This window comes from Saccopteryx bilineata, chromosome 4 (genome assembly GCF_036850765.1).
Source record: "Saccopteryx bilineata isolate mSacBil1 chromosome 4, mSacBil1_pri_phased_curated, whole genome shotgun sequence".
NCBI classification, from domain to species: domain Eukaryota; kingdom Metazoa; phylum Chordata; class Mammalia; order Chiroptera; family Emballonuridae; genus Saccopteryx; species Saccopteryx bilineata.
In genome coordinates, this window is record NC_089493.1 from 39,855,891 (window position 1) to 39,870,585 (window position 14,695).

Here is a 14,695-nt window from a genome sequence, read left to right on the forward strand (position 1 = left end):
CCCTTGCACTCTACTGTCATTCCAGTACATTTCCAGTTGTTGTTCATTTGTTTAATATAAAACATGTTTTGCTTTTTTATTAAGATAAAAAAAAGACTAGTTACCTAACTTTGGCAGCTGAGTAGAGGAAAGCCTTAACCATACATAGGTCCAAAGTTCTCATTGTTCTCTGAATAGACTTACAGATTTTACTGAAAATGCCAATCCTCAGTTGGGGAATACTAATAGATATGAAAACAGAATGTACCCTGGTAGCCTACAGATAAAACTAGACAGAAAAAAGAACAAAACCCCCGTTTTCTAATGCTTGATTTTTACTAACTTGTCTGTATGATCTTGGTGTACTTAATTATTCAATGCCTATGTCTTCTCAATTATCAAAGATAGTCAAAAGTACTGTAAAAATGAAGACTTACTCCTGAAATTAATACCTGTTTAGCCAAATAAGATGGAGTTGTTAAATAAGGATTTTCCACTCCAATGTAACCAAACTTGTTTTACATAACTTTCTACCCATAAAATCGACATCTATTGTGATGGAGATTTGATAGGAAATCCCTTCATTTTTTAGAGAAACTATGTCCCATATCCAGTGCTCTTTGTAACAGAGTCATACAAGGTTGAGATCCTACAAAAATATTCATGCTATCCACATTCAAACTCTTTAAGCAAAAGCCTGAGTACACTAAATGCCTTTGAAGTTTCAACAGAAAATAATACATCAGAGTCTCACAGGGAAATTTCATTTAAAATGCAACCAGTCCAGTCTCCAAGGTTTCATCATAAAACGAGTTCACTTTTAAGGTGAAAGGTACCATTAAAGTATTAAATTTTATTAACTTACTTCTTTGAATTTGTCATTAAAGCAGGTTAATACTCTTCTCTGGTTTATCCTAAGAGCAACTCACAGCTGGGAACTCCAACACCTTGGTCAAGTTTTGTCTCACTTTCCACTGCTCAAAACAGCCGAGTCCTTAATATTAACAGAGTGTCATTATCACAGGTCAGATTTTACTTGCCATAACCTGCTGGTAGAAGGAAATATATACACTTGTCTCGACTAGTATTAAGAAGACATTGGAAAAAAAAAAAAAAAAAAAGGAACATTTTATGAGAAGAAATAATAGACTTGGATATTAACACTAAATGTCGTATTCAAAATGGCATTTTATAATGTGTTCAAGTAAAACACTGTAATAAGAGAAAACCCACAAAATTTAACATAAAGTCTAGCTTTATTTTTAAAAAGATTTTACAAGTCTGTCAAGCTCAAATATACATAGGTAAATTATTCTTATCTTCCATCAGATGAGGCTTCCAGCTTTAATCCCTCTCAAAAAAATATAAGTAAAAAAAAATCTTTTTTAACAAATATTTATCCACTAATTTGCTCTGCTTAGTTCTGAAATTTTCTCCTTATAAATACTTTAGCACAGCTGCTATGGTAATACTGTTGTTTGGCAGTTGCGGAGGGCTAGTTTTACAAGTCTGTTTTACTTTTGCTAGCTCTCTAGTTCTGCTCCCAGGTCCAAACTGTGCAAAGGAGAAATAAAGGTTAACTGGCCTGCCAGAAAAGCCCACTGAATGCATCCTGTAGTGCTCTGTGACAAGCCAGAGAAGAAGTATAGCCTCCAGCAAGGTCCTGTGGAGAGGCAGCTCTGACGTGGTTTAAATACCTAGAACAAAACAAAAATGTAGCATTGATTCAGAAAGCACATAAACACTGGTAACATTTCAAAAAGCAACAGTAAAGATGTGGATGGAAAAGGGGCCACATACTGAACCTGACAAGCTCAGGGAAGGCCTGCATGGTGGGCCTTACACACTCAGACCTAAGCCTTACAAACTCGAGAGACCTAAAAGTAACCACATTGCATGGTCTGACATTGCTAACTTCCTAACTAGAAGCGAGTCATGACTGGTAGTTATGTCCCTGCTGATAGCTTCCTCGACAAAGGTCAATCTTTACCTTAACTAAGCCTGACTACTGCCTACAATAATATAGGAAGGTCAAGGTACCGTAATTTCCTTTCTCTAGACCTTTCATGACACAATCTCCCACCAGAGCAGGAACCACAAAACTCCAGTTACTGTGTTATTAACTGCTAGCTATCCAAATGCACCAATGTAAAAGTATGTGTCTATTCAGTTTACTTTTTATCCAATCCCAGAGCTTTCCCCATTTTGCCTCCTCCCACCTCCCTAATCTGTCACCAGTGGAGTTCATGTAACCCCTTGATGCCTCCTCCCACCTCCCTAATCTGTCACCAGTGGAGTTCATGTAACCCCTTGATGCCTCCTCCATGATTGGAATGTATAAAATAAGGTGCAAAACTGCTACTCTCTGGACCATTTTCTCAATGCCTTGCAATTTTTCTTCCTATCAATTGTTGTCAGTGTGGCTCAAATAAACCATAAAAATTCTTACAGGTTTGGGTGTTTCTAATGTTGTCAGATTCAATTTTAAAGAAGAATTCTGATTTGAAATTTCATCAGATGAGAGAAATGCTCTCATTTCAGATGAAGTAACCCCAACGGTGAGGGACCATATGGAGTGTGTTGTATTTGGAACATCAAATGCATAATGATCTTTTTCTAAAAGTTCGCATTTAAGTCTGTTTTCATTAATTTTTGTCTAAGGTAAGACACTGAGGTTTCTTTCAGCAGTCTGAGCTGCCCACCAATTATGTGCTTTTTTTCTCAGGGGAAATAATCTGCCCTAGATAAGAATTGTAAGGCCAGTATCCAAGGTCACTATCACAGCCGCCTGGCCCATGCAGGTTTGCATTAGATTCGAACAGACGGTAATGAAACAACGGAGCCAAGAACTGGTGGGCCATCATCTTTAATCCTAGCTTGCACCGGCGGGCAAGTAAAAACACACACTGGGCTCCAAAACCCACTCATCCAGTGCTCACAAAGCTACTGACTTATCTAAGTTTCCTAGAATCAAAGGTTTCTAGCTCACTAGCCTCATTCTCCTTTGTATCCCATCTCCTTCTCTCTACACAAACTCTGCACTAACTGGCTTCTCTTTCAGCACTCCGCCATCTTGGCTGCCTCTCCTCTCCTCCACGTGGCTTTACTCTGCTCTCCAACCTGCTCTCTGCTCTAATGCTAATCTCAGGAACTAGAGAGCAAGTTCCCGGTCTGCCCCATTTATAGTGTAGAAATCAAAACCTTTAATCCAATATACAAAATTGGGAAGTCTTTAATACAAAGTCACTTATCTGAAGCATGATGGGACTGTACCACCCCACATCAAAAAGAGTGGGAAAGGCTTAGTCCTAAAGCCAAGCCCCAGGCTACAAGGATCCTGCCTGCCACAGCCCGCCCCCAGCACACATTAATATCACTTGGGCAATAGGCCTCCACCTGGGCAGCGCCATCTTTAACAAAGTGAGCATAATACATTTTATCGGCCCAACAAGAATGAAAGGTTTTCTCCAATTCTTCAAGATCTTTGGTTTGCTCTCTATAGGTCTCCAGCTCTTCAGCTGCATAGCTGATTTTTTTTTTTTTACAGAGACAGAGAGCAAGTTAGAGAGAGGGATATACAGGGACAGACAGACAGAAATGAAGAGATGAGAAGCATCAATCATTAGTTTTTTCACTGCACGTTGCGACACCTTAGTTGTTCATTGATTGCTTTCTCATATGTGCCTTGACCATGGGCCTTCAGCAGACCGAGTAACCCCTTGCTCAAGCCAGCGACCTTGGGTCCAAGCTGGTGAGCTTTTTCTCAAACCAGATGAGCCTGTGCTCAAGCTGGCGACCTTGGGGTCTCGAACCTGGGTCCTCTGCATCCCAGTCCGACGGTCTATCCACTGCGCCACCGCCTGGTCAGGCATAGCTGATATTTTCAACTGCTTTAGAAAGTTTTATCTTTCTCTAACCAGTGGTTTTCTTCTACTGTTAATTTCCTATGAAGTACCATTTCATTTTCTTGATACAGTTAGGTCATTACTTTAAGTTTGTGCAAAAGCTTTTGATTCTCATTTTCAAGATGTTTATTTTCTGACTGCAAAGATACTTATTCAGTCTGGATTTTTAAATACTCTATAAGCTTCCTTTGTTTTTGTCTAAATCAACTGAGTGTATATTTGATTTCTTTTTCTTTCTAAGGTTTTTAAAGAAGCCTTTAACATAGCAGCATAAATCAGCTTCTTCAAAGCTCCTTTTGGTTGATTATCTACAACTGCACCGTTTTCAGAACCACTCTTCACTTCCAATTCCTTATCGTTAAATCTTCCCCAAGCACAGCAGCCTAATCTTCCATCTCTAACAAGTGTTCAGCCAGAGGTCTGATCTGATTTTCTTTATCACAAAGAAGATTGTTTTGCATATACTTTGGTGTCTTCAGATGTTATTTTGTTTGTTCAATCACTCGTTCTTTCCACTCTTCAGCTTCTGACATTGGGAATTTTCAGTCAAAGCATCTTTTATAGCTGTCGTAAGTTGTTCTCCATTTATTTAAAGTATTTTGAAGGTTGTTTTGACTTCAACTACTTGTGATTTGACTGATTTTGATTCATCTTCAAAGGATTGTATTTTTTTTAATTATCCATCAACAATTCATCTTGTTCAAAATGTTTAGATTTCTCTTCCTTTGACTCTTTTTCTAGAAAGAGTATTTCTTCCTCAAATTCAGATTTGGAACTATTGAGCTTTTAACTGCCTCCAAATTTTGAGCTTTTGTTGACTCCTTCTCAGAGCTGGAATCCTTTAATGACTCTAAGCCTTCATACCTTTTTGTATGAAGCTAAATTTTTCAAATACTTTACATTTTCTCAAATTAATGTAGAATGTTCTAGAAAAAGCTTTTTCTCTCTTTCCACATAAAGTTGGCTTGTAATTAATTGAAAATGTCTCCACAAAAACAAGAAAACAACAATTTCCAGCACATATCAGCAATTTCCCATGGAAAACCACAGGGGTTAGGACCTTTCTCATATCTTCAGGCAATGCTGCCACCACCCTGCTTAGCTCATCCAGGACCACCCTACCCTCAAGGATGGCCGAGGAGCAGTCTTGAGCTCCTCAAGGGCGCCACTGCTGCTCTGGATACAGGAGCCGCAGACAGGGCCTGGCTGGCCACAATCAGCAGCAGAACACATGTGGCTGCTTGTGTCCAGAACCCAAACCTGCACCAGGCGACGAGACCAGAAAGCTGTGGAGTTGCGGGGGTTGTGACGGGTACAGCATCCACAGGCCTTAAGTGTCCACGCTGCCCACTAAGGAGTCTAGGCCCCTCTGTTACACTGTGTCCAGATGATCCGGAAGTCCACTGAGGCTTCTCCTGGAGGCTCCTCGGGGCAGCCCTCTGGGTTGAGCACCCCGAGGCCGCTCAGACCCAACACCCCAGACCCAACACCAATCACAGCGCTTTCCTCTCACCTTCCTGCAAGAGCCTTCTAGCTGCAGGCCACCTAACCCGCAGGTCCAGGAAAACCTGCCTCGCCTTCGTGCCAGCTGGAAAATGGCCTGCAGGGCCCCTGCCTGTGTGTCCTGCCTGGACTTTTTAAAATAAAAGTATTTATTAGTTACATTTGTCCCCAGTTTCCTTCTGTTTTAGTATTAAGTTTTCTCTCCAGAGACAGAGAGAAATACAGATAAGCCATTTGGAAGGGAACTATTATTGTTCCTTTTTTTCTTAGAGAAGTCATTTTCAAGTGATGTGGCAGGAACTTTGACAACATTTTATAAGCCCTTCAGACCTATATTTAACTTACAGAGGATTAATTTATACTGATGAACCCTTAAAGCACAGAGCGTGGGACCACCGCAGCTTGTTCCTGTCTTCACTACAAAACCAAGGATCTTTGGTTTGACTGCTTCACTATATTACATTTATTTGAAGAAAGACATTTACTTTAAGCTTTCTTTTATGAATACTCTGCTGAGTTTTGCTCTCCATACTTTTTTCTTCATTCTTTCTTTCATTTGCTTTATATTAGCATGATAATGACTACTGCTCTATGATAATTTATATTCTTTTCCTTTTTCTTGTTTTCTTTTAAAAAGAAGGTTACTTTGTTCAAATTTATTTGAAAGAATTATTAGAGGTGATTAGTGGGACCTCCTTGGATGAAAATGGACCCACCGGCCCGAGCTGGGTACCTCAGTTGGTTGGAGTGTGGTCCCCATATGCCAGGAATGCGGATTCCATCCCCTGATAGGGCACACACAGGGGTCAACCAATGAACGCACTGACGGGTGGAACACAAATCATGTTTCTCTCTTTCTCTCCCTCTCCCATTCTCTCTAAGATCAATAAATTAAAAAAAAAAGTTTTAATGGACCCATTGCCAGTCACTGTCTTTGAATGTTTTACTGTTATTTATTACATAGCAATTGAGTCCATGAAATTATTCTGATTCTTCATCATTCATTACATTTTTAAGTATATTACTTTATTGATTTTAGAGAGGAAGAGAGAGAGACAGAAACACTGACCTGTTCCTGAATATGTCCTGAGCAGCGATTGAACTGACAGCCTCTGTGCATCAGGACAATGCAACCGAGCTCTCTGGCCAGGGCTCAGTACATTTTTAAAAACCTTGGAAGAGCCTGACCTGTGGTGGCGCAGTGGATAAAGCGTTGACCTGGAAACACTGAGGTCACCAGTTCGAAGCCCTGAGCTTGCCTGGTCAAGGCATATATGGGAGTTGATGCTTTCTGCTCCCCCCTCCTTCTCTCTCTCTCTCTCTCTCCTCTCTAAAATGAATAAATAAAAAATATTAAAAAAGAAAGAAAGAAAGAAAAACCTTGGAATATTTGGGCTTTGGTCTCTGTCTTCTATTCTTCATACTTTATATCACTGAAGTTGCCCAAACCAATTAGATTAACATGTAATAAAATTGTGAGGCAAGAGCAAATCTATATGAATAAAAAGTTTTACTCACTGTCAAAAGGCTATCAGAATAGGAATGACCTTGGAAGAGTGCTGTGTCACAGACATTTGCACACTGAACTCTATCCCTGTTATTAAGGAATTATAGATGGAGAAGGCTTATCTATTGAGCATTTTATTTACAGGGGTGGGAAAAAGTAAGTTTATAGTTTTAATACAAATAAATAATACAATGATTAAGACAAGAATAAACTGTGTACTCACAACTGTAAACCTACTTTTGCCCAACCCTGTATGTTCTGAAACAACTGCATAAACAAATGGAAGAAGGGAGAGAACATACTGATTGCTTCAAAATTACTTTAATATTAAAATACTAAATTGTCTCCTTCTTTACAGTAAAGGAAATCTTAGACCAGTGGTAGTCAACCTGGTCCCTACCACCCACTAGTGGGCATTCCAGCTTTCATGGTGGGTGGTAGTGGAGCAACCAAAGTATAAACAAAAAGATAGATTTAACTATAGTAAGTTGTTTTATAAAGATTTATTCTGCCAAACTTAGCAAAAATCCAACATAAAGTACTTGGTAAGTAATTATTATTATATGCTTTAACTTGCTGTAACTCTGCTTTATAAATTTTATAAAGTAAAGTGACTTCCCTACTTTATAAATCACCATTACTGTGGAACCGGTGGGCAGTTAGAAAATTTTACTACTAACAGAGATACAAAAGTGGGCGGTAAGTATAAAAAGGGGGACTACCCCTGCCTTAGACTATTACATGTCCAAGAAATCTCTGAGACTACACCTGAGTTCAAAAGAATATCTTAATTAGTAAATACAGAGGAATATTTTGAACTGATCTCAAAAGACAAGTGTAAAAGTCACTATTTTTCATCAGTCACACATATAATTATTAGGCAATTCAAACTTTCTACCTTGGTAAAGGTAGATAACCCTAAAACTTGGGAGAATCTCAGTCAAAGAGGGAGCAACTTGTTAGCATGATTACCAGCACTGCTGAAAAACAAATATTTCCAGCTTTGCTCTAATGCCTAGTTTAAGAAACCACATTGTTTCTTCAGGCCTCAGGAAGTAAGGGAGCTTCACCTACCTTAGAATTACGGGTATGGCAAATGAATAAATCAGGCACCAGAACATTTTAATAACTTGGAAACTTTTCTACTCATTCATTCAAACTTCCTGTGTGTCAAAGTTTTGATGCATGAGCAACTTATTATTTCTAACATAATAACAAGTCTGTTTTTCATTTGTTTCCATGTTTAATAAGCTTGTGTGATTAAAAAATATATGGCAATGTAAGAGGCCAAATATAAAAAGTGGTCAAAGTAAGACACAGCATAAGCTCCTGGAATTGGCTATAATTTATTCACATTGTCACAAATCAAGGTGTTAACTCAATTTTTTGCTTCCCTGCCAAGGGTGAAAGGGGAAAGTGGAAGGAAAACGGAAATTAATATTTATTGAGCAATGATCTCCAAACTTTTTCAATAGTATATTTAGAGTAATAAAAAATATTTGAGCATGCTTCTTCACAATTTATATACTTATTTATAAATTATACACATGTAGCATTAATATATTAGGTAGTATTATATAATTATAAACATAAGTATATTATAAAATACATAGTAGAAACATTTAAAGGATGAGATAAAAATACTTAATAAAAGTTTCAATAATTTCACCCTATATCCCATCTTCCACACCTTGGTAGGATGCATCCCACTTTGGAGACTTCTGTTACTAAGCAGTCACTCATTGTCAAACTCTTGATAGAACCTTAGGTCCCACAGAATTTAAATAAGAATTCATCAAACCTTCTGCACAGTCATAAAAATACCTGTTTATTACCTCCCAAAACACCATAAAATGTCAAACTGTTAGGACTCTGATGCATGAAAAATGAGGTAAGTGTTAAATCACCTTAGAATATCTAAAAATCAACCTGGAACAGCATAAAATCACTGGGAACTCAATAACTATCACACAAATAATAAGTGAGTATGATTTTTACAAGTTTCTTGGAAATGCAATGTTTCGTTCCTGATACAAGTTTCCAGCTGATTTTCACCCATACTCCAGATAATGTTGTATCCCCCCTTCTTCCTTTCCTCAGACCCTCAAAAGAAAAGCATAGTCTTGGCTCCAGCGGCTTTTCACTCATGGCAGAATTCAAGTACCACAGAGGAATGTCTGTCAACCTTCACAAGCCAACTATCATAAATTAGAACTGGTTTCATAGCAGTAATACAAACCACTATGCAACTAGCTGTTTTGATTCATCACATTTTGGTACAACTCGCTTCTGGGAAAGTTGAGTCATACCATCTCTGGCTTGGCAATTCAAGCATAAACTTGCAGTGTACATATAGCTTTTTATATGTTATCCTGAGAAACCTGAAACAGCTGCACTGCTGGCAGAAAAACACAGGACCACCAGCAAAATATCCAAAACAGTTGCATCTTTTAATTTATGACTATGCACTGTATCCATAAAGAGAATAGAAAACAGTTCAACTTTTTATAGGTAAAATGTAATAAACAGTCATACTCATTGATGCCATAAATGTGTAAAAAAAAGTATTTAAAATGATTAATTAGTGTTTGAAAATAGTGTTTCTTGAACAGCCATAATCCAGAGCAATGAGAAAATATTTTTAAATTTGGGTTATTAATGCTAAATTATAGATTCTCACTGCCAAAACAAAGTCAATTAAAATTTCTTTGCACAGCACTGAAGAAATGCACTTCCTTTCTCGCAATCATTTACATGAAACATGTCTGTGAGAATAATTCTTTAAAGACCTGCCTATTTACACTGCTGTTTTTGATCTCTAGGGCTGCACAAAACAGTTACTGTTAAATAGGATAACCTATTTTCACCATGGCAACCTACATTAATTCCAATTTTCATAAAAAAAAAAAAACATAGTTCATTCCTGTTATTCAACTGTGGGCTTTATTTTCTAGGTATCTTAACTTAATGTTCTTAAAGACTTTAATTATTGTGGTTCACCAAAGTATTTTAAAGGATCTGCCACACTGAAACCACACAATGAGAATTTTGTGTTTTGCCTACTTTTTCACATTAATCCACATCTGTGTTGCTTTAATTCTTTCATAACTGTTGCATACAGTACATCACTGAATAGTATTCCTGGGGTTTCTGGCAGAAGTCAGTATCATTTCATGTACACCTTTATACAACAGAATGTGGAAGAAGTCTTAGCCAAATTTATTTCCAAAAGTCAAGCTCAGTTGGATTTTGGAGCCCAGAGGTAATTGCTCTATTTAGCCAATCCCAGGGCAGGATTTCTGTTTTCAATAGGTTTATTTTAAATACCTGTAAATCTTATAAGCAGAAACCAGGGGGGGAAAAGAAAAGTCTGCTTATTTTGGTACCTAAACCTCATTATACCTTATTTTTACTAAAAGCAGACTGACCTCAAAGATTTAAAAATCACAGATTTGATTATTTTCTTAATAAGGCTAAAAAAAAAAGGTATGTTTTCAAAAGCATGTCTAGCATAATTCCTGTATAAAGGAAATCTTATGCCCTAATTTATACTCATCTAAAGTTGCCTTCTTTTCCATTACCCATCAAAATCCCTTTCAAACAGACTTCAGAGAAGGGGGAAGGAAAAGGAGGCAATGGGTCCTGACTGAGAGGGGAGGGAGAGAGGACTCAGCATTAGAAAACCACCCTTGAAGTTTGTGTTCCTGAACTTTGATTTCCTACCCTGTCATTTTCTTCTGTTACATTTAGCAGCTTTTGCTCCCAAAGAAGGCGATATAATTTACACTTAGCTTCAGAAAAACTTCATTTTTTTCAGTTCTTTAACAGAAGTGAGTTCCTCTGAGATTCCTCTTTTACCATTTCCCCTCCTTTCAAAGCCCTATATTGACCATCTGGCTGAAGTCTTGGACTCGGATCTCTTTAGTGCTATTCAACAATGCTTTGAGTTCTGAGCTGGGGCAGAGGGCAGGGTCACCGCTCGGGACCAAGAGGCAGCACTCTCCCCTCCAGTCATAATCTCCCCGTGTACACCACTGACAAATGCTGGCTCCAGAGAAGCAAAGAATCTTGGAATTCAAGTTGAAATAAAAATGTGAAGTTCATATTAGTTCCCTCTACCTCAAATTATCAGGCCCTATGGAGAGTTAAAAGGAAGAAAAAAAACACACCACAGAGTTAAAATTTTGGACTGGTTTAAACTAAGAAGGGGGGTAAACTCTAGAGACTAAGATTTTATTTTTACAAGGTGGCCCATTTTTTAAAGTCTGCATTTAAAGCCATCATGCATTAAACAGACCAGTTCCAAGTTGTTCTGCCTGCCAGCCTACAAAATTTAAATACAAGTATCATTAAGAGAGATCAGCCATCTGATCTCAGCTGTCAAGACCAAGAGCTCATGGAAGAAATTCAGCCAAAGCTACAAAAGATTTACATCAACAACCTGGGGTCTATCTCAATGAGATTTTAAAACAATCAGAGCAATAGCAAGCTCAGATAATTATCACTAAAGAGCAAAAACATTCTGAAAATAGAGGTTAGTGCTCAGGTATCCTAACTTAATCACGATGTCTGAATAATAGACAAACTGTCTACAGAGGGAAACTGATCATCATTTATTCTAAGATAAGTGGGAAAAGCAGTACAAGTCAGAAATGTTCATAATTCTAAGGGCAATTTGGTTATAAAACCACATGGCTTCGTGAACTCCAGGCAAAAATATAACAAACTTCTACACTCATGATGTTACTCTTGACTTTATATCCTGCCATAAAGTGAGAATACAACTTGAATAAACTAATTATTAAAGCTGATTTCAGATTTATACTAATACAGTTGGGAGTCAAGTGACAGAGCAACCCAAGGACACCAACACCTACTTATTACAAAAATAAAAGGAAAAATTCACATATATGCATATACATATATAATACAGATATATATACACAAACATATACATACAGATCTATATATGTATTTCACAAACACTATGCATGCCCTAGTATATTTTATTTATAAAGAGATTAAAAATGCTACATTATTGCCTGACCAGGAGGTGGCGCAGTGGATAGAGCGTCGGACTGGGTTCGAGACCCCGAGGTCACCAGCTTGAGCACGGGCTTATCTGGTTTGAGCAAAAGCTCACCAGCTTGGACCCAAGGTCGCTGGCTTGAGCAAGGGGTTACTCAGTCTGCTGAAGGCCCGCAGTCAAGGCACATATGAGAAAGCAATCAATGAACAACTAAGGTGTCGCAACGAAAAACTGATAATTGATGCTTCTCATCTCTCTCTGTTCCTATCTGTCTGTGCCTCTCTCTCTCTGTCTCTGTAAAAAAAAAAAAATTTTTTTAATGCTACATTTTTTCCACTCTCACGGACTTTTCTCCTTCTTATTCCTCATATCCAGTATTTTGACCCCCATCACCATTAAATGCCCATTTCTCTGTCTCCATTCTCCTTCGCCTCTCTAAACCTGAAGACAGTCTCCGGCTTCCATAACAATGCCTATAATTTGGGCCATTCTACCTTCTGACAAATGATACCCCAAATTTCTCTTTTTCTGTTTCCTAATTACTGTTTTTCTTCTTGGCTTACTTCCTATTATGGCTTCATTTATCACCTCTGTTCTACAAAACCCTATACTTCTCTTTTGCCCATCTTAGTTAGAGAACAGCATTTTTCTCTGCTTGGGCTATAACTTTATAATAATAATAATAATAATAATAATTTAAGGGTCCTGCCTGGTTGGCTCAGCGGTAGAGCGTCGGCCCGGAGCATGTGGAAGCCCCAGGTTCAATTCCGGTCAGGGCACACAAGGAGAAACAACCATCTACTTCTCCTCCCTCCCCCCTTCTGCTTCTCTCTCTCTCTCTCTCTCTCTTTCTCTCTCTCCCTCCCTCCCGCCCTCCCGCCCTTCCTCCCTCCTCCCCTGTTGCAGCCATGGCTTGAATGATTTGAGCTATTGGCCCTGGGTGCTGAGGATGGCTCCATGGCCTCGACTCAGGCACTGAAATAGCTCAGTTGCCAAGCAATGGAGCAGCAGCCTCAGATGGGCAGAGTATTGGGCGCATGCGAGAGTCTGTTTCTCTGCCTCCCTGCCTCTCACTTAATATAAAAAAAATTTTATACTGCAAATTTAGTATTTTCATAACTGAATTCATTTTCCTTTACAAACGTACCCCTCTCTCTGTCTCTCTGAATTTCTCTTAATAGTTTCAACATACTCCTAGGGTCATCTTGGAATCCTCTTTCTCCTGCATGCCAATGAGAAACCTCCACCACACAATCTCTTTAAAAACATCTAATTTACCTCTCACATCATATTCCTTGCCACTGTCATGCTTATTGCAGCTCTTTATTATCTTTTTCATGGACTACTGTTAACTTTCTTTTAACTGATCCCCCCCCCCCCATGTACAGTATGTTCTCTCTATTCCAACCTATTCATGGTAACTAAATTAATTTTCTTAGTGCAAAACTCTAGATCACTCTTATACAAAAACATCCACTGGTTCCCTGCTCTACATAGACTAAAGTCCAAATTCCTTAGCCTACCATTCAAGGCCTACCATACTTGATTCTAACCCACCTTTCCAAATTCTAATACTTCCCATTACTCATCTCCATGTACACCCCACTAAAGCCAAAGTAAACCATGTGGTTTTCAGTTATTCTCTAGGAAAGCCTCATAACTAGTCACTCTGTATCTTTGCTCATGGTGTTGCATTACCTTAGAATGCCTTCACCATTGCCTGTCTTCCAAAGCCCTGGTTCAAACATCAACCTCTAAATTCTTTTTTTTTGGGGGGGGGTATTTTTCTGAAGTGAGAAGGGGAAGGAACACAAGACAAACAGACTCCAACATGCATCTGGACAAGTCCACCAGGGGGCGTTGCTCCGTTGCCATCGAAACCATTCTAGCGCCTGAGGTGGAGGCCATGGAGCTATTCTCAGCACTTGGGGCCAACTTTGCCCCAATGGAGCCTTGGCTGCCGGGGAGAGGAGGAGAGATATAGAAAGAAAGGAGAGGGGGAAGAGTGGAGAAGCAGATGGGCGCTTCTCCTGTGTGCAGTGGCCAGGAATTGAACCCGTGATTTCCACACACCAGGCAGACGCTCTACCGCTGAGCCAACCAGCCAGGGCTCAATCTCTGAATTCTGAACAGAGACATAAGAAACTTCCTAGTCAATACAAAATTATATATATAAATATTAATATTAATGATAAATATTAATAATTATTATTATGTTACAACACACAGAACAAAATAAATAAGCTTAAAAGCAAGAAAACTCTCAGGTGCCAGATATTATACTCAAAATCAGAACAGGAGCAGAAAGGTACTAGGTACTAGTAATTGAACACTCATATAAGGACAGGAGATGAGCCTCAGTTCTGAAAAGAGGTAGGGATTGGACTTGGTTACAGCCAATTAAGCTGGATCTACAAAATGCTGTCCCATCTGTAAAACAACCTGTAGGAAAATTTTGCTCACTGGCTCAGGGATAGTCTCAAAAAGTCAAGGGTCATGGGTAGGAAGAAATCATACATAATAAATCACAATACCCAAGCCTATTCTACCTCCATCTAATTAAGAATTAACAATCAGTCCAGATTCAGCAAAGCCAGGAGTCTGGCAGAAGCAAATATAAATCTCTGTATTAGTATGTTTCACAATCCAAGGCTCATGGAAAAACAACTCCCACTAAAAAAAAAGGTTCATAGATTTTTAAAAAATGAATGAGCCTCACTTTTAAAAGACTCAGAAGACACAACCAATGACACGACAAGATAACCAGACCCA

General features: G+C 38.6%; 1 protein-coding gene and 1 pseudogene across 1 annotated transcript in view; both read right to left on the reverse strand.

Annotated features, from left to right (window-relative positions):
• Positions 1–1,216: 1,216 nt before the first annotated feature.
• Positions 1,217–14,695, reverse strand: part of MNAT1 (MNAT1 component of CDK activating kinase) — a 255,821-nt gene continuing 242,342 nt past the window's right edge. Inside the window, exon 8 of the mRNA XM_066274524.1 lies at positions 1,217–1,676. Within this exon, the coding sequence (XP_066130621.1) occupies positions 1,556–1,676 (121 nt within the window). The 3' untranslated portion in view covers positions 1,217–1,555. The remainder of the gene's footprint in view (positions 1,677–14,695) is intronic.
• Positions 2,384–4,877, reverse strand: LOC136333867 (melanoma inhibitory activity protein 2-like; annotated as a pseudogene).